General features: G+C 40.1%; 2 protein-coding genes across 4 annotated transcripts in view; one reads left to right on the forward strand and one right to left on the reverse strand.

Annotated features, from left to right (window-relative positions):
* The window catches only part of nsmfa (NMDA receptor synaptonuclear signaling and neuronal migration factor a), a 51474-nt gene extending 49511 nt beyond the window's left edge, over positions 1 to 1963 (reverse strand). For all 3 annotated transcript variants that reach the window (XM_080871521.1, XM_080871522.1, XM_080871520.1), the window contains exon 1: positions 1659 to 1963. In XM_080871521.1, coding sequence (XP_080727647.1) covers positions 1659 to 1689 — 31 coding nt within the window. In that variant the 5' untranslated portion in view covers positions 1690 to 1963. The remainder of the gene's footprint in view (positions 1 to 1658) is intronic.
* Positions 1964 to 18678: 16715 nt separating this feature from the next.
* On the forward strand, positions 18679 to 20993 carry LOC308392016 (uncharacterized protein). Its single transcript, XM_080874859.1, has 3 exons — positions 18679 to 18742; positions 19428 to 19583; positions 20009 to 20993. Exons 2-3 carry the CDS (start codon positions 19458 to 19460, stop codon positions 20240 to 20242), a joined length of 360 nt encoding a protein of 119 aa, XP_080730985.1. The 5' UTR covers positions 18679 to 18742; positions 19428 to 19457; the 3' UTR covers positions 20243 to 20993.
* Positions 20994 to 23571: the final 2578 nt, after the last annotated feature.

A 23571-nucleotide genomic window follows, 5' to 3' on the forward strand; every position in this document is an offset into this window, starting at 1 on the left:
TTCTTTTAAATTCTCACTTCCTCATGCATGAGGTTATGTGCAGGTGAAAGGCTGATAAATATTGGATGTGAATCAACTCTGTTTCCCATATACTGGAGGCAAGGTGGATTCTTCTATTAGTCAAAATAAATAAATAAGCTCTGAAATTGAGTGTTTGTGCTTATGTGAGTGAAGGAGGGGAGCATGTGTGGTGTGTGTGTGTGTGTGTGTGTGGGGGGGGGGGGGGGGGGGGCTACCAGTTGAGTCAGACATGTAACAGTTTGTGCAGTCCCTTTGTAGATGCAAAGGGGGGAAAGAAAAAGAGTGGCAGCCCTGCGGTGGGCACACAGGGTCTCACAGTGGAACACCTGCTCAGGATCTCCTCTGGGTCCATTTTCTAATCGTGCAGGAGGATCACATTCTCATCTTCGTTTTAGGGCAGCACACAGACACAAAAACACACTGCGCTAAAAGCAACATCGCTAAAAGCATGGTTGTGTAATGTAAAGAAGGCACACACACCCTGAGAGAATGACGTAACAACACATCAGCCCACATCTGTGAACGCTATAGTCTGAACAAGTCAAGGTCATTCACGGACTGAATTAAAAACACTGGGCCCTGCTGTGAGGCACCCTCTGAAGCAGAGAGCTGCTTTGTATTCCGAGCTCATGTGGGACTGTAGCGTCCTGTCTGCGCTTGATGCCTGGACACATGAAACACACAGGCACACGTGCTTTCCAGCGAACTGCAGCCTCGCAGATGTGAGGAAGAAGGCAGCATCGTTGATACAGCCTCCTTACTCCCTCTGCGTAGTGCTGCAACAGCTGGATGCGGTTCTGGCTGTTTAAAACACGCACGGCTCTCAGACTGAGTCCCTAATAGGTTTTAACGGGCTGGACTCGTGCCAAACAGTCTGAGTCTTGTTTTTCCAGCCTGCAAAAATTAACGGACGTTTCCCGTGCTGCCCTCTGTGATTGACCCAATGACTGGTCGTGATAGGTGATTAGTGCAACGACAGAATCGATTGCCGTGACTGATTAATCGACAGCTGGCTCATTTGCCCACCCCGGAGTGAAGGCTGCCGTCTCATCGCTGTACTGTTTTCTCGATTCTCTGCGGCCAGACAGAAAAGCAGCTTTTTTTTTTTTTTTTTTTTTAAATAGCGGCTAATAAGAGGTGGCAAACTGGGAAAATGTATCAGGGACACTCTGAGTCACGGCAGTCCCATTTTGCCTCTGCATGACTTTGGTTATACAATGATGCTTCATTCACAACATCCAGAAACACTCCGACGCGCCAGGAGCAAACATCTTGCAGCAGGTTTACATTACATAAAACACAGATATGGGGAAATTGCATGAAGCCATCCTAATCACGTAATCAATTTCTGATAACAGGTTCAGTTTTGGGAGATCTTTAATCGATATTTGCCCCAGTGCACGTTCCGAGCTAGACGCGGGACAATCAGCAACCACCAAAAGCGCAAAGAGCCTCTCTGCGCATTACAAGGCAGACTGGCTATATCCAGGATAGCGCAGTGGTAATCCATCAAAACGCAAAACTGTCACACCTGGGAACTTCGTGTCGCTCGCACCTGAAGGCTAAAACACCTGCCAAGACTTCCTAAGGGTACTATAACACTGAGATATAAGCCGAGAGCTCCGAGTGTCACTCACCTAACTTTTGCTGCCACAGAAGAAATCGCATCGTTTCTTAAATTCTTCCTCTTGGACACAGCAGTTCCCATGCTGACATGGAAACGATGCAGGCAGGAAAACAGTTCATTCCAAAGGAAGGAGGAATGCGACGATGAAAACAGTATAAAAATCGCAAGAAAAAATAAAAAAGTTGCAGGGAAATCCGGGAGCAGATAGGTCACGCACGCGTCTGCAGAGCAAAAAAGAAGGAAGTCAGTCTTCTCTCTCTCTCTTTCTCTCTCTTACTCTGTCTGTCTCTCTCCGGATATGAGCATGTACGTGGGGTAGCTGCACAGCTGCCAGAGTGAGGCTGAAAATACCCCCCCCCCCCTCTCTCTCTCTCTCTCCCTCCCCCTTTCTCTCTCTCTCTCTCATTGATAAAAAAAAATGCAATGGGAGGATTGTTGGGTTGGCGATATCACCATCGTCCTCATCGTGCTCGCAAAGGTGGAGGCGGGGAGCCGTGTATCTGCAACAGTGGTGTCATCCACCTCCACCTCTGCCATTCATCTAATGCTCCTTTTTGGGGACTGTGATCTCTGTATCTTTACTTATTTATTTCCTGGTGTTACATAAACGGTCATTTTGGTGAAAGCCCCATCCACCCCCTCTAACACACACATACACAAACGCTGTAACTGGCTCCTACTCAACCAAAGACAGGATGAGGCACTGCAGCGCTCTGTAAATATTTCTTCAATTAATAATACCACTGGAGCTTTAGCGTGTGCTTTGTTCTATTTCTTCTTATTCTGTTTTTACATTTAGATGATTTTGAAATTCAGCAGTTGAATTGTGTTGACCATTGGACTCGTATATACCCCAAATACTTTATTTATCCCATTTTCGGGAAATTCTTTTGTTACACCAGTTGAAATAATAATAATAGTAAAAATAATAATGATAATATTATCTGCTCCCACGGCAGACAACAGCAAAGTACACTGCACTTGCTACAAGTCCTGAAGTCCTGGGTGACTGAAAATCTCCATCATTTACTGTAGACATTGATGGATGTCAGCTTGCTTTTTTTGCATACACTTCACTTACTGTGTTGGTCTTCCAGTTCAACGTGGATGCCATACTACCTCACCATATCAACATGCTTTCCCAGGATAGCCGTTGTCTTCCTTCTGAAGACGATCACCATGTCTCTGGTCTCGTCTCTGGTCTCATTCACATTCAGAAGCAGATGATTCCTTCCAGACCACCATCCATCACTAATACTGCAGAATATTATCATATTTCTGACCTGGAGTTACACTGAAAGTCTGAGGTGTACAGGGTGTAGCTTCTCTCATGATGAATGGAAATATTAGATATAGAATGTATAGATTTGATAATATACCAGCAATTAAGAATCTTACTTTGTTCATATATACTATTGGCCTTTTTGTCATGGTTCTGGGTCAGTTTGACCCAGCATTTTGAGTTTTTTATGTCTTGGTTTATTTTTGAATGATAGATTGTTCTTTATGTTTCTCTGGTGCTTTGTTGGGTTTTATGATAAATCTGTGTTTCAGTTATTTTGGTGTGTTTTTGCATTATGGATTGTTTTCTTATTCTCTTGTAGTGCTTGTGGTGATGATGATGATAGATTATTATTAGTTTCTTGTTTCTGTTTATCCATGTTTAAGGATTTGTTGTTTCATGTATTGTTTGAGTTGCATGTGTTATATTCTGTCTGCCTCTCTGTCTGCGTCTTTGTTTAGTGGTTTCTTATTTCCTGTTTTATTGTGAAGGTCTGTGTCTCATGTGAGTGTGTTCAGTTCTACTGCTCCCCTGTCTCGTTAGTCCAATTTCTCCCAGCTGTGTCTCCCTCCTGTTTCTCATTCCCCGATTACCTCCCTGTGTATATAAGCCCTGTGTGTTCCTGTGCTCTCTGTTGTGTTGTACCATCAGATTGTGCCTGTGTGTTTCTGGTTCTCAGTGTTTGTTGGTCTGTTCATGTTTTGTGCTTTGCCAGCAATAAAGCTGTGGTTTTCTGTTGAAATTTGGCTTCACGAGTCCTGCGTTTGGATCCTCACCTCCGCCTGCCACACACAGAGCCCTGAGACTTTTTGTCCATCTTTAAGAGCTGTCTAAAAAACACAATATTCTACTATTAAATGTTAACCTGTGATATAATGACATGGCAATGAAGTCAAGGTTTAAGATGCAAAGAGAGAGAAACATACAAAAATCTGTGTCTCACTGATATGCAGATCAACTGAAAATAGACTTGAACTTAGTCTAATTTGTAAAGCACATAGACATAGAGTAAGGGTCTCTGGACAACAACCTCTGTGGAAAACAATTGCACAATCCTGATTCCTTTCTGTGAGATGATTGTAGGATGGCAACAGTTCAGTGCAACGTAAATAGGATGACAAACAATATAAGACCAACAAGCTGGCATCTCCTCCTGAATGCAATTCTTTTCACAGTAGGTTGCAATATTATATGGGAACCAGGAAATATTTAACAGAGTAGAAAATACCTATCTCACACTATGGCACTGTGAGAGTATTTCTTACAGCAGTTTGTCACAGTGTTTGCACACATGCATGCATAGTGTGGCACATGCATACTGTAAATTACGTAAACAGGCAGAGGCACAGGCACAGGCAGCAGATGAATCACCAAGCAGCCTAACAGCCGATTAGCCTTCAAACATCAACTCAATCAATCTTTCAATCCACGGGCCATTTCGCCAGTAGCTCAGATGTACAGGACGTCCTTGGTCTTTTTATCTATTTGTTGTGGACTTGTCCTGCACACAGCACACGCAACCACTCTCGGGAACAGCACACAGTAAGACAAAAGGAATGAAAATCGATAAATAAAGGAAAGCACCTCTGGGCTTTTGTGAGCTGCTGTAGGCCATTAAGCAGTAAATAATTCCAGGCAGCTCTGACTCTTGGAGCTTATGTGGGAAGACTGCAAATGACCATGAGAGAAAGAGGAGTGAATGAATGAAAAAAGAACAAACGTATGAGAAACTCATTTGTTCTTTTGCTCCCTTTTCATTCATTGAGGCATTAAGCAGCAAATAATTCCAGGTAGCTCTAATGACAGGCTTGGAGCTCATGTGGGACGACTGCAAATGACCATGAGAGAAAGATGAGTGGACGAATGAATGAAAAGAGGACAAAGGAACAAAGGAGTTTCTCATACCAATTTGTATGAGAAACTCTTTTTTTTTCATTCATTCACTCCTCTGTCTCTCATGGTCATTTGCAGTCGTCCCACATAAGCGCCAAGAGTCAGCGCTGCCTGGGATTATTTACTACTTAATGGCCTACAGCACCTCAAGAGGTGCTTTTCTTTATGGTGGCAATCGTGGCTCAAGAGTTGGGCGTTTGCCTTGTAATCGGTAGGTTGCCGGTTCGAGCCCTGGCTTGGACAGTCTCGGTCGTTGTGTCCTTCGGCAAGACACTTCACCCGTTGCCTACTGGTGGTGGTCAGAGGGCCCGGTGGCGCCAGTGTCCGGCAGCCTCGCCTCTGTCAGTGCGCCCCAGGGTGGCTGTGGCTACAATGTAGCTTGCCATCATGAATGGATGGATGACTGGATGTAAAGCGCTTTGGGGTCCTTAGGGACCAGTAAAGCGCTATACAAATACAGGCCATTTATTTATCGAAGGAGTGAATGAATGAAAAAAGAACAAACCAGAAAAAAGATGGCAAAGGTGGTAAGAAGACGATGGGAAATGGATGCAGGGATTTTCCAAGGGGTGCAGCTATGAGTCTAACACAGCAGGATACCAAATATGTTGAAAAACAAAAAAGAGAGGGGCGACAAATCAATGATGGGAGGGACACGCAAACCATAAATCCACATCTGTGCAAGATATTAGTGTCTCCTCTGACCCTGACAAGCACTCGCCGTTTGATTGATTGTAAAGCAGATCGATATTTGAGTCTGCAATGTTTACAACAGCAATCAGCCAAGTGGTCCGATAGTCCCTTTGTGTGGGCTGAACGTACGCTCCAGTCTCAAATTAGATTTTTCACAAGTGCACATTTTGTTAAATAGAAACAGCCTGGCAATATCAGCCGTTCAGTTCAGTTGACTGAAATAGATCAATGACTATTATATTGATTGACAAGAAATTTTGCACAGGGTCACAGAAGTTGAATCTTAATGACTTTGCTGATTCTCTCCAGCACTTTCATAAAGTTGATAACTGTGATTGATGGTAAAATATATATAACTACATGGTGTGTACCCATGAAAAACAGCACATACAATTCCACAGCCACAATATTAAAAGAATCTCTCTAATATTGTGAATTTCCTCTCGTTGCTTCGAAAACACCTCTAACTCCTCAAGACATCAACCTCATAAGGTGTCCTGTGTGCCTAAAGCTCCTTTAGGTTTGTGTTCTTATTTTAGATAGGGTGGGGAGTCCATCGATCAAGCTTGTTTTGTTCCACGTACATCCCAAAGATGCTTGATCTTGTCAAGTGAATGTTAACCACCACAGTATGGAGCTGCTAGGATTAGATAGGTGGTAATGTCAAAGGAAAGTCAACAAAGTGTTCCCAAGGAGAACTGCCAAGAGCGTCAAGCTGTTGTCCTTCTCCACCCTTCAAGTGCATTTTGCTGCCATCAGCTAATGATGCACATGCACCTGGCCATGAGATACAAGAAAAAGTGATGCATGTATTTTATGATGAGTCACACTTTGAGGCCATATTTTCCATTTCTTCACAGGCCAGCTCTGACACATGCAACACTGAGTTATAGTAGCTGTGGTGCAACCCATAGGTCAAAAAATACATTTTTAGAATACCTTGTTTTATATTTAAATACCTCCTATATGATGAAATCCCAGTCAGCTTCAGCTGCTCAACTAGCATTGTCAGCTGGATATACTTATGCCCGCTAAAAGTGCTGGGAGTGGCCTCAGAGGGCCATCGGCATTACTGTACGCTCGTTGTCTTGTTACATTCTGGTGGATCACAGAAGCTTTCAAAGGCAATAAAATTCGGTTTCGCTTCATTTTATCATGATCAAAGTTACACAGTCCAAGCGCATTAAACTGTCACATGCTATTAGTCCTTTAACTGAAACTTTATCAGTCCATCTGACAGTGAGGAAATGTGTGGAAAACAGATGATAAAAACACCAACAGGGAAAGCAGTTGGATCATTTACAAAGACTATAGAGCAAGTCTGAATAGTGATAATGAACCGAACTCTGCAGTTTGTTATGCTATACAATGTTCTGTATACTTTGGTGCAAATTTCAAATCAGTATTGTGAAGCATACACCATTTTTGGAGACACTGGGGACATTTTGATGTGAAGGTGGAGGCATGTGTAGACAGCATAGCGTGATGTAGTAAAGCTTAAGAGTGAACTAAAACTCTAAAAGCTAAATGTGCTTTAACCGTCTAAGACCCAGGGGGAAAAAGTGTGTTGATATTTTGACCCTTTTAGATAACTGTAGGTACTGTGGATGAAAGAAACATCCTACAGCAATTTCTTTTATCAAAGCTCTTACTTTTATTTTTTTTATCTTCTTTCCCTTGCAGTGGATGTCGGGTCTACCTTGATGATGTGATCTAATGTGTTGGTTATCACCTTAAGCTAAGTTGATAGGTCACACCATCCATTTCACACACACGTGACCATGTGTGGTATGACAGAAGGCTGAGTGAGAAAGGATTTTGCTCAGTAATGTGTACAGGGAGTCATACTTTTTTTAGGATGGCCAGGTGAAAGGTCAACATACCAGCTTTCTAGGAGCCTAAGGAGCCTGGAGCAGCTTTCGTAGGGCAAGAGGTGGGGCACACCCTGGACAGGTCTATCGCAGGGAGACAGAAAACCATTTGCACCCACATTCACACTTCCTCTGCCTGTTTACATAGTTAGAATCATCAGTTAACCTAACCTAGAGACACACAAACACAGGGAAAACATGCAAACTCCAGACAGAAAGGCCCCGGCCAGTTGGTGGAATCGAACTCTTGCTGGGTGGCAACAGAGTAACCACCGCAGTTTGTTACAAAATGTTCTTTACATTTTTGTCCTTGACAGATTAAGCAACAATAAATGGCAAAAGCATATAGGTGGTGTATGTATGCTTTTCTGCCTTTATAACCCCAGTGGTTTAAAATCTCACGTGATCTTGTGATATCGCCCACCACCACCCAATTAAACTTTTTTGAGTCCAAGTCTTGGCAGATTGGGGCAGCCTGGTCGCACACTGTTTAAGAGAGATCTCACCATACCTATCTTCAAGAATCTTATTGAACTAGTGATAAGGTTCTACGAGGACCCAGTATCCACGGGTATCTGGGTCATGCTATGAGCAGATAGCTGAAAAATGTCCTCAGATCTGGTAGGGTTTCAGTTTTAGGGTTGCCTTCAGAGTGGAGCACCTGCCTCTGGTTAATGTGCTCTGACATCTTTAAAAACCCGGTTACCTATTTTATGTTTGATGTAATCAGAGCACCTGCAACCCCGCTGGTTGTGGGACGCACTAGCCTGTTTTCATGTTTCATGTTCAAAACAGCTTCAGCCAAGTTCAGCAGGTGGGGCTAAAGTTAATTCACAAAGACAAAGAGAGGCACGATTTAATGCAATTTTGGCAAATCTAATGTTAATTATAAATAAAACTGCGTTAAAAGTTTAAGAAATTAAACTCTTACTTATTATGTTTTCTATATATTTATATATTTGTGTGTGTGTGTGTGTGTGTGTGTGTGTGTGTGTGTGTGTGTGTGTGTGTGTGTGTGTGTGTGTGTGTGTGTGTGTGTGTGTGTGTGTGTGTGAGATTTCAGCTGAAAATGCTCTTAATTCCTCTTCTACACATTAAAAAAAATTCAGCTAGCTTATACATTGAAAGTTGGTGCTGTCACTTTGTACCTGTTTAGTTTCCTCAGAAGCTGATATGTCCTCCTGTGAGTTATTCACCTTCGAACTCAAATGTCTGGCCTTCTTCCATCCCATTCCATGACATGGAAATACCAGGATGTCCCCTTGACAGTACAGTAGGACTCAAATCAAATACACGGAATAGACTTGGCTTGCAGACTTATGTCTGATACAAATATATATTGCTTGGTGCAGGCTAATCTGCACTCAGAGGAAAATTAATAACTTGTAAAATTCATATATCTTCACATACATTGTTTCATTTATTCAATTCACTTCTATTCTATTTATGATGCACCAAATCACCATAATAGTCATGCCAAGGTAATGTATATTGTAAGCTAAAGATCCTGCAAAAATACAGAGAAATTCCATACAATCAGACAAATTCCAGTGAGAAAACACTTGGTGACAGTGGGAAGGAAAAACTCCCTTTTAACAAGAAGAAAGCGCTGACAGAATCAGATTTGGGCAGGGGCCAGCCATCTACGGTGACTGGTTGGGGGTGAGGAGAGGGAGAAAGGAGGGTAAAGTTCACATTAAAGGACAGTATTGCCCAGTCATAATGAACTTTGATAGTGTATTTTGGTTACAGTATTCAATTATGTCATGTGCTCATTAGAGTGGACAGGTGCACAAACCCTTATGACAAAGTAGTCCACAGCTTGTGTCACCCACCATTTCCTGTCCTAAGTAAGTTGAATTACATCTGATTGTTTATAAATGTTAAATTGTAAAAACACAGCTGTCTGTGCACTAGAATACAACTGTGAAAGCTAAAATTTCGACTTTTCCTTCACACTTGACAAATTAATAATTTGTATTGAGCATTACATTATTTAAAACCCAAGCTGGATAAACAGTTAAAAAGATGGAAATGATTTTTCAACTCTTAAAATGGCAATATTACTTTTTGTTTCCTTTCTGAGACTTTATGAGGCGATGAGGAAAGGTTTGAACACTGAGCCACCATCTTAGTCAGAACATGTTAAACCTGTTGCTAACGCTATGCGTTAATCTTTTTTGTTCAGTTTCAGTTTTCTATACTATATATCCAGATATTTAAACACAGGCATTTTAGTTATACTTTCAAGACATTTTTAATTACAAAGAAGAAAGGAAGGAAGGAAATACTGATCACCAACAAAGCTAATCCTATTTCTTTTGCAAGCTAACCCTACCATTATCCTATCATTAGAATCACTTCTGTATTTGCATGCTTTTTTGCTACATTAAGCTCTAGGTATGGGGAAGTTGGTTTGTCACCTACTTTGGTTCAGACTGAAATATCTACAGTTATGAAGATTACCCATATGGAAAAGATACATATAAATCTTACAAAGTTTGTATCTGTCTTGTGTGAAACTTGTATGAAAAGCATATAAGAGTGAAAACAGATATAAGATCCCTTGAAATTTTATATAATGAAACTTGTATGTTTTGGATACTTACTAAAACAATCTATGAAAGTAATGAGAAAGTGGCCACTTTCATGAGTAAATCCCATATAAGTTTTTACTATTTCTTTTCCATATGGGTACAGACATCGATTAGTACAAACATATATGGTCTGTGCTTCAGAGCAGCTTATCTATGAGCACTTATTTAAGAAAAATAAGCATATCAATAGAAAAAAATATTTTGGACTAGTTAGGTCCATCTATCCATCCATTCGGCCATCTAGCCCCGATATTTTTTAGATTATTACCGGAATAGTTATATTGGTAGGCACGCTACTTTGCTCCTGTTTATTACTAGAATCAGAGATTAAAGGGATCCTCTATTCTATTTCCTCTAGCACTGTGAGGTTTGCATTTCCTTTTTATATCACCACCAAATATCCAACAACATATGTGAAGACAGACAGAAATGAAAAACCATCTAGCTCCTTCTAGCATTTCTACCATCTAGCATTTTCATCTAGCTCCTTGCATACCAGCACTTTGGAGGTATAATCAAAAGTACTGCCGTTTCCATCCACCTAATCAGTTGTCAGTTATTGCTGATGTTAGCATCAATTTTAACATGCAGAGTATGTCGAAAACCAGCTAAATGTAGCATGCTAGCATTGTGATTCTGAGCGTGTAAGCATGCTGATGTAAGCTTGTACTTCAAAGGGACACTAGTTACAGTATTCCAGAGCAGCTAGCATGAATGTAAGGTGTTTAACTCCTTTGAAGAATAATTGGTAAACAGGTGAATTATGGGACATTAAAAAGATGTAAATGATGATACTGCTAAAACCATACCATACCATACCAACTTTATTTCTAAAGCACTTTAACATAAAACCAGAGTTTCACAAAGTGCTGTACATGTTAATAGCATACGTAAAGAAAATTAAAATGAGATACGATAAAATAAATAGATACAATAAATTGAAACATGTTAAAACAAATTGAGTCAACCCCTCTAATCAATGCCAAAGGCTTCAGCGAATAAATATGTTTTAAGAAGACTTTTAAATTCGGAGAGAGAAGAGGCCTGCCTAACATGCAAGGGCAGATCATTCCACAACTTTGGAGCAGCTACAGCAAAAGCACGATCACCTTTAAGTTTATACTTAGTTTTCGGTACCTTAAGGAGTTGCTGATTGGCGGACCTAAGGGAACGGGCAGGTGTATATGGTTGTAGTAGCTCCGAGAGGTAGGGGGGGGCCAGGCCATTAAGAGATTTAAAAGCAAATAAGAGAATTTTAAAAACAATCCTAAAATGTACAGGTAGCCAGTGGAGTGAAATTAAAATAGGGGTAATGTGCTCAAACTTTTTTGTTCCAGTTAAAAGACGTGCTGCAGCATTTTGCACAACCTGCAGGCGCCTAATGGACGCATCACTAACCCCAAAATAAAGTGCGTTACAATAATCCAGCCTAGAAGTAACAAAGGCATGGATTACTGTCTGAAAATGCTGTTTCGATAAGATAGGCTTTATTTTGGCTAATTCCCTCAGATGAAAAAAGCTAGATCTTACAACAGCTCTGACCTGGCTTTCAAGTTTAAGATTTGCCTCTATTTTAACTCCCAGATTAGTGATGACTGGTTTAACATACTGTGCCAGTGAACCAAGATCTATAATAGTGGCCTCAGAAGCGCCACCAAAAACCATCACTTCTGTTTTCTGTTCATTAAAATGTAAAAAGTTCAAAGCCATCCAAGTCCTTATTTCATCAAGGCATCTGAGCAGCGGGTCTACTGAGAAGCCATTTATCTTTTTAAGTGGGAAATAAATCTGGGAGTCATCGGCGTAGCAGTGGAAAGAAATCCCATGTTTCCTGAAAATAGACCCAAGGGGTAGGAGATATAGAGAGAAAAGAAGCGGGCCTAAAACTGAACCCTGTGGAACCCCACCATTATCGCTGCTACCGCTCAGTTTAGCATAGACTGAGCTGCCTTGGGTTTCTTTGTTAGGGGAAGGTGCAGATGCCTTTGAAAACTCTTTAGGCTAATAGGCTCGCCCATAAATCTTGCCAATGCTTCTATGAAGACAAACTTTGTATCTCTTGGCATAATAACCCCAAAAGCTTTTACAGTAAGCCCTGTCTCTTGAGGAAGGCAGGATGGCTGTCTGGAGTCAAGGAAAAATAAAGATGGTGCTTAGGTAACAGCACACTGGAATGCACAGGGAGAAAATGATGCCTCAATGCTTACAATGATTTGCATGAACGATACTAATAAGACAAACAAAAGGGTTAATAAATACATGTGTGTCGGATATTTTTTTCTTTCTCTCTAGTCTACACATTTCCTAGTCTAGGGCATTGGAGAAGCTGCTGCATATATCTGTGATAGTGAGGACCTTGCTCACCTGATAAAGGGAGGGGATAAGGAGAGATGGATGGCAGCAGTAAAATGACAGGAAGTGTGGCACAGAAATGAAGTGTGCCGTGGAGGAGAAGAGATTTTCATGGGCAGATGATGGATAGTGCAATCCGTGGGCAGGGACTTTGCTCTTTGTATGTGTGTGTGTGTGTGTGTGTATCAAGTTAAACTGAGAGCTCAGGTCTCAGTTCAGTCTGACTATTATTATTAAAATTAAGTGCTGTTGTATTTAAAATCAGTTACATTTTATCCTGAAGCCTCCACATATATAAAAAATGCTCTTGTAGCATGGAGTAACTATTTGTCACCCAAGTCTGATATATTGTTCCACCACACAACAGGCATCACAGCCTTTCTGGAAAAACTCTGAATCACACATTTTGTCTGGTAGAGTATCTCATTTTTGTACCCGTTTTCATCTAACAGTCTACAACTAACATAGACAAATAAACTGCCTAAATTTCCCCCCTCTGTGTCTGCCACAGAAGCACATGTGAGAACATCATAATGGCAAACATTAAAGCACTATGAGCACTTTCTCAGCTTCGCACAGTGTAAGCAGAAGAATTTTCACTTTTTCTGTGCGTTATCCTTGCATGCTAGACAGAAAAAACTGCCAGTAGCAGTAATTGAAGTATGTAAATTATCTTAATGGCTTAAAAAAAAAAGTTGTTCAATTTAAAGTGAGGATGTGGGACACTGTTTATATTAAATCATCCAGCAGAATAGGTATAAAGTATGTGATTTTTACATTCTGTATTGCACAGTCATGAAACACAGTCTGACATCACTTTTGTGTGGACCTGACAGGTCAGACAATCTCTGCACTTTGAGGCTGGCTGAAACTGCAAACACAAAAGGAAATGAAAATAAGAAAATGCATCTTTTTTGGCTGACCAAGTCAGAGATACCATGTAACCAATAGGGGTGGGGGGAAAAATCGATACTGTGTAGTATCGTGATATTTTGTTTGCTAATAATGTATCGATACAGGGACAGCAGAAATTGATATTTTGTTACAAAAAAAGTTTTTGTGGACTGGAACATGCTCTGACTTCAGAGCATGTTGATCCTTTTTCTGAGCAAGAATCCTGACATTCCTTCACTGTCCAAATGTGTTTAACTTTTTTTATTGCAGCAATAAACATGACAGTTTGCTTATTTTCATTTAAGACATGTTTTATTTTAATTAAGTTTAAAACTTTTTTATTTAATGTAAAATTATATTTTGTTTTAATTTACTTTCAAATTCTTCAGTTGCTGAAGGGGCTGCATCACTGAAAAAAATGCAATAGGGTGGTTGTTGAATCTGCATAGAATTACTTCATATATCCAGCATGACTAATTTAAATTTCACATCTAAACATATTTTTGTCTTTTAATTTTCACATATCGTTAGCTTCATAGCATAAGTGCCTAAGTCATTTTTTGGTCAAATTGAGATTTTTGCCTAACTTTACTCCCCTACCACTGCTGCATCATCCTGTCCGTCTGCCTATGTCATTGGCCAATCACAACACTCATAAGAGTCAAAAAACATACTTGCCTAAGTCATTCATTTGACTTAGGCAGTTTTACCATTGGACTTAGGCAGTTTTGCTACAATCAATTTGACTTAGGCAGTTTTGATGTATGCAAAATGGCTGATAAGAAGAAGAGGTTGACCGCAAGTGAAGCCCTTGCTCTTCTTTTTGATTCATTTACATCTGGTAAAAGTTCATATTTTTTTAGTTTTTTGGTCACTAAATGTATTTTCATTCAATCAAAGAGGTTATGACCATGTTAAAAGATTACTTTTTTGTTGCAAACAAAGTATGATGGCTAGCTAACATTAGCGTTAGTAGTGTAGCATTAGCATAGTAATGTAGTACAAGCTAGCAGCTAGCTAACAGCAGCATGCTACCAGAGTAAATCTTTGGCAATTTCAAAGGCAATTTGAGCATTTTCAGCAAGTTTGCAAATTATATTATGTTTCAAACATTTGCTTTTTATTAGGAGGAGAGTCTAAGGACGGGGGACGCCCTGGGTTCATTGTTAATTGTTAAATTGGACTTTATATTGACTGTGTTCAAATGACTGATACTGGTTGAACTCTATTGCCAGTAATATTCATGTAGCCCTTTGAGGCGACTGTTGTTGTGATTTTGGGCTATACAAAAATAAATTGATTTGATTTGATATTAATAGTACAAATTGATTTTTTTTTTTTTTACATAGCAGACATTTTGACTACACAAGTAGATTTAGATGTCATCTTGATTTACCATTTTAAGATACTCCAACAGCATTTTATTTTCTGTTGTATCATCAGGAAAGGAAGTTGATGTGAACTTAGAGGAGTTGGTGGATATAGATGAGGGAGAAGGAGGAAATTATGTTGATATGGGGCAACAGACTGATAAGCAGCCAGAGGAAGGAGAGGAAGATGAAGGAGAGGAAAAGAAAGGGGAAGGAGAGGAAGATGAAGGAGAAGAAAAGGAAGGGGAAGGAGAGGAAAAGGAAGGAGAAGGAGAGGAAGATGAAGGAGAGGAAAAGAAAGGGGAAGGAGACGAAGATGAAGGAGAAGAAAAGGAAGGGGAAGGAGAGGAAAAGGAAGGAGAAGGAGAGGAAGATGAAGGAGAGGAAAAGAAAGGGGAAGGAGACGAAGATGAAGGGGAGGAAGAGGAAGGAGGGGAGGTGGAAGCAGAGGAAGAGGAAGCCAGTCCAACCCCCAGCACTTCTGCTGTTCGTCACAAGCGTCCACTGCCCCATACGTGGAAGAAAAATGTCATCAAAGAAAAGCGTCTGAAGGGAGAGAATTACAAGAATACAATGGGACAGGAGAGACCACCAAAGGCCATGGGCCCACCATGCACATCACAGCACTGCTTCAAGTCAACGAAAAGAAGTTGTGAGCTACTGACTGAAGTTGAGAGAAGAGGAATCTTCAACAATTTCTGGTCCATGCCTTCCTGGGAGACACGCAAGGTGTATATCCAGACTGTTGTTGAAAATGTGCCCATAAAACAGAAGAAAGGTGGTGTTGATTCAAGGAGAACAACATCTCTGCTATACCACCTGCAACTCTCAGATAGATGCAAAATACCTGTGTGCAAAAATCTTTTCTGTTCCACACTTGGTATTGCCCTGAGAACCATTGGATCATGGTTAACTGCAGGCATGAAACCCAACACTCATACCCAGCCCAACCCCAAGATCAACAAGACTGGTCCTCATATGCCAATATCAGATGGAGACCAGGCCTTCCTGAAAGAGTGGCTCTCTGGAATACCTACAGTCCCATCCCATTACTGCCGCCAGGTTCCCTCTTATCAGAACAAGAAGTTCCTGGAGCCAGGAACAGTTTTGAGAGAGCTTCACAAGGAATACCAGAATGCTGCCAATGAGAATGGAAAGCGTGCTGTGAGTGAGACATACTTTCGGAAGGTTTTTGGAGAGCAGGATTACTCTGTGTTCATTCCAAAAAAATACCAATGTGACATCTGTGTAAGCGCCAAGGTAGGAAATACAGATGAGGATGCTCTTGCTACACACTTGAGATTGAAGAGTCAGGCTCAAGCTGAAAAGGCTGCAGACAAAAATGAATCCAGTGACACACTTTCAGTGTGGACAATGGACCTTCAACGCGTTCTTCTTTGCCCCCAGACAAAAGCAAGTACAATGTACTACAAAACTAAATTACAGATGCACAACTTTACCTGCTTCAACATGAACAACAGAGATGGGTACTGTTATGCTTGGGAAGAACATGAAGGCTCCCTCAGCAGTGAGGTTTTTGCACATCTGCAGTCCAACCACTTTGAGTCTGTCCTACAGGCCAACAGAAACATTGAGAAAGTCATTGTCTGGAGTGATGGCTGCGGGTATCAGAACCGGTGTGCTTTAAGATTATGTTGTTGTCAAGCAAAAAGGTGATAACAAAAAATTGGCTGAAAAGCGATCCTTTAAAACTGGAAGACTGGATGGACGTAATCGAGGACATATATACAATGGAAAAAATGACTTACACTCTGAGACTGAAATCTGACAAACACCGAAAACAGTGGACAAAATGGATAATTTATAAGTCTCAGTCAGCCTTATAGGGCGGGACCTCTCGTGGTTTTTTTTTTTTTTTTTTTTTTTTTTTGTGTATTTGTTGTTGTGTTATTATTATTATTGTCTTGTCCGTATGTAATACAAAGGAAAAAGTACAAAATAAAGAGTTAAAAAAAAAAAAAAAGAACCGGTGTGCTACCATCAGCAACGCCTACCTTTACCTGGCCATGAAGCATGGTGTCAGCATTGAGCAGAAATTTCTAGTTGCAGGCCACACACAGATGGAGTGTGACTCCATGCACAGTCTAATTGAACGGCGCATTGTGCAAGACGTTTACACTCCACGAGATTACGTTGTCATCTTTGAGGCTGCACGCATTAATCCATCCCCATACAGGGTGACTCAACTATACCACAATGACTTCATGAAGTTATCTGGCACCTATGTCACCAATATTCGACCCGGCAAAAAAGTTGGGGACCCCACAGTCCATGACCTCCGGGCTTTGCAGTACTTGACTGATGGACGGATCAGGTACAAGCTGGATTTTGAATCTGACTGGGAAGACCTGCCTCGGCGCATCAGCATACCCGACAACAAGCCATTCAAGTGGATCCCACTCTTTCCTGCTCAGTTGCCCATCACCCTGAGGAAATACAGTGACTTACAGTCAATGAAAAATGTACTACCAAGAGTGGCCCACAAGTACTATGATGATCTTCCTCATCAGTAGTATACATAGCCTACCAAATAGTACACACACACACGCACGCACACACACACACACACACACACACACACGCACACACACACACCCGCACACGAAGAGAAAGAGAGAGAAGAGAGAGACAAACACACACAGACAGATACAAACACACATAGACACACGCACACCTCTTTTATGAGCCTACAGGCCTCCTCTGCAAATTAATGGGTGGGTGAGGTGAAGTGAGTAAGTCTCCTTACTCTAGCTGCCATTTTGTGATTAAAATTGAAAAGTTACAGTGTGTTATGGTTACATTATAGTATGTCATGTTCATTTTATAGTTTGAAGAAAAACTGCCTAAGTCATAGGCATAATCTGCCTAAGTCACTTTTATTAGACAAAAGAAATGATGTTGGGTTTTGGTCTTTTTCCATACTTTTCCTCACATATACTTAAATGTTCTGTGAAAATATCAATTAAAAATATGCATGTGATATTTAGAAAATTAGTTTTTTCTTGTTTTCCGAAAACACAAAAAAATGACTTAGGCAATTATGCTATCAAGCTAACGATATTCTTTAAGAATATTCATTCTTTTAGAACAAATCATGTTGAAAAGAAACAAGTTAGTCGTGTTTTATCCTCAAGCTCCGCCCCCTGGAAAGGAAAAATCGGCTGCACTGTCCGCCATTTTTGTCTCTCGCTTTGGAAAATCTACTACCATCTGGAGTTTTACACTTGAAGGTAAATAGGATTTTAAAGCTAACACACCAGTGAGAAAGAGTGTAGACCCTTTATATATGTGGACTTTTACTGGGGTGTTGTTATTTTACAGGTATGTGGGCTGTTTATCGAAAACCATGAAAGGCCAATGTTAGGCTCCAGTTAGCTAATGGTAACCGAAATTATGCGATAAGCAAATTAGTAATTAACATATATAATGTGAGTTAATATTGTTTGTATATTCTTTCAGTCTAAATTAACAGACTATTACAAACTTGCATCGGTGTCTGTAGTAAGTGGTGGTACCTGCAGTGTCTTAACCATTAAACAAGCTAATGTAGGGCCGGGATATGACTAGTTTGTTGAAACATGTCTGCTGCCAATGTGACTGCTCACACACGGTAACATTACCAGCACATAGCCACAGCCGCTATAAACATGCTGAAAGGTCAATCTAGCTTCTGTAGTCAGCAGCTGGAAGACTCAACACAGACCCAAGATTCAGTGTAACGGTTATCTAAATGTTGTGTGTCCTGTTTGTAAGCCCAGAAAAAGAAATTAAATAAAATGACGACCTTGAGCTTCAAGCTAATGTAAGCGTAATGCTATAGCATAAAGCGACTAATGCAATGATGACGTTGTTAAATTAGTAAAAATACAGTAAATATAGCCAACATGAATCAGTTATATTTTTGGTCTAAACATAATTAAGTCTCACGCCTTTCACTTGTTTTAGAAGGATGTTCAGTCTTTTAAAACCAGTCATATCAAAATAACAGAAAATAGTTGTTTTCTGTTGAAACTCCACCCCCCCACCCCGGGCGTGTTCTGCGAGGGAAAATTCACTGTGGCGGTCCGCCATTTTTTGTCGTTGCTTCGTTTACGTTTGGTGCTGAGCTTTACTTTGTCGAGGTAAACTGAAAACTACATGTTTGAGAGGAAACGAAGAGAACATCCATTATATGGGGAAGTTTTTCTCATGAATTCCTGTTGAGCAACATAATGGAAAAAACAAGTCATTCCTTAAGTTAACTAACGATAATGCTAGCTTAAGCTGCAGGACAATATTATGTGCATTAGCTTTTTTTCAGTGTGTCCCCAGTCACATTCGCTTGTTTTTTCTCAGTGAATACAGACTAACAAACTCGTGTCCATTTAGTTAACTGGTTGTACCTAAAATGTTTTAGTTAAACAGTTAAATAAGCTAGTTTGCCATGGGGTGGGCTCTGTTGGGGGGGGGGGGGGGGTGAAGATTTGCATATGTTATCTCACATTCTGTAAGGTAAATTTTCTGGAAAGGTCAAATTAACTAATTTAACTAAGTATTAATGAAAGACCTTGATGTGTATATGACAATAATAGATGTAGTTTCTGGGTCATTTGGCAGAACTGCAAAATGGCCAGAAGGAGGCAACTGCTGTGATTGCAAACAGGCTTTGGGTGGTATGGAAGTAAGGGCAACTATGGAACTGCTCAGCAACATGGGACCCATAGCTAATAAATAGTAACATGACAAAAAATAACAACTTTGTGTGGATGTAACCTTGTGAGATTTGAGATTTTGACAGCATTTTTATGTGACAACTTGTCTTTTTAGATAAATGCAGAGTTTAAGCGCATTACCACCATGCCACTGCAGTCCAGATTACTCTCGCAGATAGATGTGCTATCTGACAAACTCATAAAGGTCTTCAAAAGGCGAGGAGGACAAATAGGAAGAAGACTGCAGAACATTCTGGAGCCCACGGCCCAGGTAAGAATTTAATAATTTGTGTATACACTTTAGGGAAAATAATAATTTTAACAAAATGCTGCTTGTCACTCTATGCCAGGAGTATGTTGAAAATCACCTGGGATTTTCACAATTTACCATGGGTGCGTTTTTTGTTTTTGTTTTTTCTTTTACCTGCATCAGAACGATGTGTGGAGTTCATAGTTGAACACCTCTCTATGCTCTGACAGTATTCTGCTTCTTTGCATGGAGATTTCACTTCATGCATTACCTTTTTAAGCATTCTGAGGACTCAAATCACATGCTGTAATGAATCCATTTTTGTTCACCTAATGTGTTAATGTTAACATTTTTTGGAATAGTGACACAGATTAAAATAAGATTTGGTATAATGTTCTTTGACCAGTGTTCTGTTTAATTAAATTTTGGAATTCTGCATTTTCTAGGCCACAGATGAAGCCATTATCCAACGATCTAATAAGGAAACAACCATGGGAATTTACATCATAAAGTCAAGAGATGCCAATGGCAGCCCTGAGGACATCGGGATAGTCCTTGAAGGCCAGAGAGTCTGGCAGGATTTGGATAACTATACCCTAGCAGCTGCAATGCTGTTTGGACTAATGTACACTTTGAACCTCACCTACCCACTGGAAAAGTATACCTTCGAGGTATTATAGAAACTGGTTATGGAGCTCAAAAGGAACAGCCTTTCAAAGAAGGCCCAGGTTCTCAGGACCAGACTGTACGATTGAACAGTTTTCCAGTTATGATGTGGGAACAACATGTTTACCTCTTCGAATATGTACCATCCTTTCTTTTAAGCCAGCACTGGTAAAGTTGCAGTACATAGTGAAACTTATTTTTCTGGCACTTTTCAACTTGGGGCCTTTATTACTGCAGTTTTCACTTTTCAAGCCATGGTTTTTTGTTTTTTTTTAAATTCAAACTTTGAATGTCCATTTTTCTCAATGGAAATGGCGCCTTGCACCAATTTCACCAATTTGCAATTTTTTTCCCAAGGTGCACCACTACAAACAGATTGCATCGTGTAGTATTAGTGATTGCGATGTTTAGTGATAGAAGCAAGCCAATACTAATCAGTTTAGGTCTCTTGGTTGTGTGCCTGTGGGTTATAATGTTATTTTAAGTCTCTTCTTTGTGTCATTTTAATAATTACACCCCTGTTGCCATATTACCTTACCTTATGGTTCTTACATTTAAAAAAACTATTTTTTACATAAGTGCGATGTCACAAGGCCCCACAATGTTGAATTCAGGTTCCAGCAGATAACTTTGAGGAATGTTGTGGAATGTTTTTCAAGAGATGCATTGTACAAATATGACTCATGTATATTTTGGAAGCCTGAATTGAAAGTCCATTTTTACAACTGTGTAGTATTTTCAAAAATACAGGTCATTGTTCAAAAATGTTTTGCTTATTTCTTTGATTGAGAGAAAGTGTACAGTACATACAGTAAGATCAGCCTTAATTTAGTTTTATTTATTGAACACTCAATTATATATTAGATTATATATTATATATTAGAAATTTGTTATAAAATAAAATAAGCTTACCATAAAATAATCTTGTCAATATAACACATAGTAGTCCAATACAATTAACACAAAAAGTTCATGTCTGATAAACAAGTGGTTTCTATAAATATTTGACCGGAATGAAAAACATAACAACAACATAAAAAAGTCATGTTCGTGTTACCAGAAAAAATGTGTGCAGGTATAACATAAAAAACTAAGGTTAACCAAACATAACTTAATTTCGTGCAACCGCTTACAATAATTTTTTTATGTTTATCCCACTGATTATTTTTTTTCAGTGTAGTTTTCACAAATTGCATAGTTCAGAATAGCTATAATTGTACCAGATGGTTGCATTCAGTTAAGTTGGACTAGACTGTAATACAAACCGTTCAGTTTGTCAACAATAAAACTGACTGAAATGAGAGAAAGACTGAGTGCGAGACTTTGATATTAGATAAAATGAATATTGATAAAGTTTACCTTTATGTACAGAATCTGAATATCGCAAAATATTTTAAAAAATTGCAATAATATCGTATCGTGCGTTAAATATTGTGATAATATCGTATCATGGGATGTATGGTGATTCCCACCTCTAGTAACCAAGTTAAAATGCTGTGATTGCATCTCCTTTAAAAAGTTGAATCTCAAAATTCCAGAAACACACATGACTTCTTACTAAAAACTTACATGAATGATCACCAAAACTGCAAAAAAATAAAGTTACATAAGATTTCTGGATATTAATGTTCTCATATAGTGAATAATTTTCTTTTCCTGAATTTAGAAAATAAGTCTGTGCAGCTCTTCATACTGCTTACAGCAGACACTATCCAGACTTGAAGGAGAACTAACTGAGGAAAATGACTGCTGTGAATACTAATGTTCAGAATGACCTAGACAGAGCATTTGGCAGAGTCTGGGAAAAAGATGGCTGACCCTAAATGAGCCCAAGGAGAAAAACAGACAAAAGAGAACAGGCTTTAAAATAGAGGACAGTAAGTGGGCAGATGAGAGACGGGAATTTAATAGATAGAGGTAGATAGGACCAGTGGGGGAAATGAAACTGACTGATGAAATAAGACATTAAATAAAAAGATAGAGAGACTCTTACTAGCTTTGACAAAGGGGATCTGTATATCAGGTTCTTACATGTGTACACAGCATCTCAAAAAGCGAGCTTGCGTCACACACAGAGGCCCCCCTCCACTTCCTCCTCAGGGAGTCAGGGCAAGCCCTTATTATCTATCACCAGTAGACATGAGCTTCATTAGAGGGCCGAACTGTGGTCTCTTTCCAAGTGACTCACCCACCATTTCTCAATGTCCTTTCTCTTCCATCACAGGATGGTAATTGCATTCACCATGCATAACAGGAATCCCGTGGACACATCATCCACCCACTCCCCTGTGACATTCACACTGCTGCAATAAATGAGCTATGGAATCCCGGATATGATGGGGAGGATTAAAGGCCTTTATTCAATCATATGACGTGAGGAACCACAACACAGGGAATGCCAAAATTTAAAACATCATGCTCCACCCGTCAGTTATGGTCTCGATGTGTTTTGTCAGTAGGCTACTCATCACCCGCACCTACTAATGAGACAGGATTGAGAATTTTGCACCAGTCATAGCTGCCATTCCTACAGGCAAGTCATGATTTTAAGTGTTTCAGAGATGCTGTGGACACTACACTTGCTGCATACAAAGATTTTCTTCCTTTCTTCTTTCTTGGTACAGTGAATCACTTTAGCAGCAGTGTGAGCACTGCATAGCGCAGCTCTAGATGGTGTTGACAGTGATGGCGCGGCTCTTTATCTTACTAAGGCGGCTATTACTATCAACCCTCTGATTTGTGTGTTCCAGAACTAAAACAGGCACTCTCTTTTTTTCAGACTGCAAAGCTCAGAAGTGTCAGAGCATTGCTCCGTCAGCTAGAAGGTCAAAGTGTCACACCTTCCTCTGCAGTGGTCTTTGACAGCCTGTTAATTCATACATTTTGACTGGCAGTCATGTACCACTTTGCCAGTCCTACTGACCACACTACAGTACAAGCCACATGCACTCATTCATAAAACGCTTTCAATCGAATTTAAAATTCTGCTCCTCCATACAAGGTCTTAAATAATCAGATAACCTTATCTTTAAGACCTCATAGTACTGTATCACCCCAATAGAGCACTTCATGCTGTCTTAGCTCTGGTTTCTGGGGTATTTAAAAGTAGAATGGGAGGCAGAGCCTTCAGCTTTCAGGACCCTCTTCTGTGGAACCAGTTTACAGTTTAGATTTGGTAGGCAGACACCCTCTCTACTTTTAAAATTAGGCTTAAAACGTTCCTTTTGATAAAGCTTATACTTAGGGCTGGATCAGGTGACCCTGAATCCTCCCTTAGCTATACTGCAATAGGTTTAGGCTGCTTGGGGCTCCCCATGATGCACTGTTTCCTTTTCACTCACCA

This window comes from Rhamphochromis sp. 'chilingali' (assembly GCF_963969265.1).
Source record: "Rhamphochromis sp. 'chilingali' genome assembly, chromosome: 2".
NCBI classification, from domain to species: Eukaryota; Metazoa; Chordata; class Actinopteri; order Cichliformes; family Cichlidae; genus Rhamphochromis; species Rhamphochromis sp. 'chilingali'.

What these genes read in the sequence shown, in the direction of transcription:
- LOC308392016 (XM_080874859.1), top strand. Translation starts at nt 19,458, where the DNA reads ATGCCACTGCAGTCCAGATTACTCTCGCAGATAGATGTGCTATCTGAC. An exon ending in TTCTGGAGCCCACGGCCCAG is followed by an intron (nt 19,584 to 20,008) that starts GTAAGAATTTAA and finishes TGCATTTTCTAG; the next exon opens with GCCACAGATGAAGCCATTAT.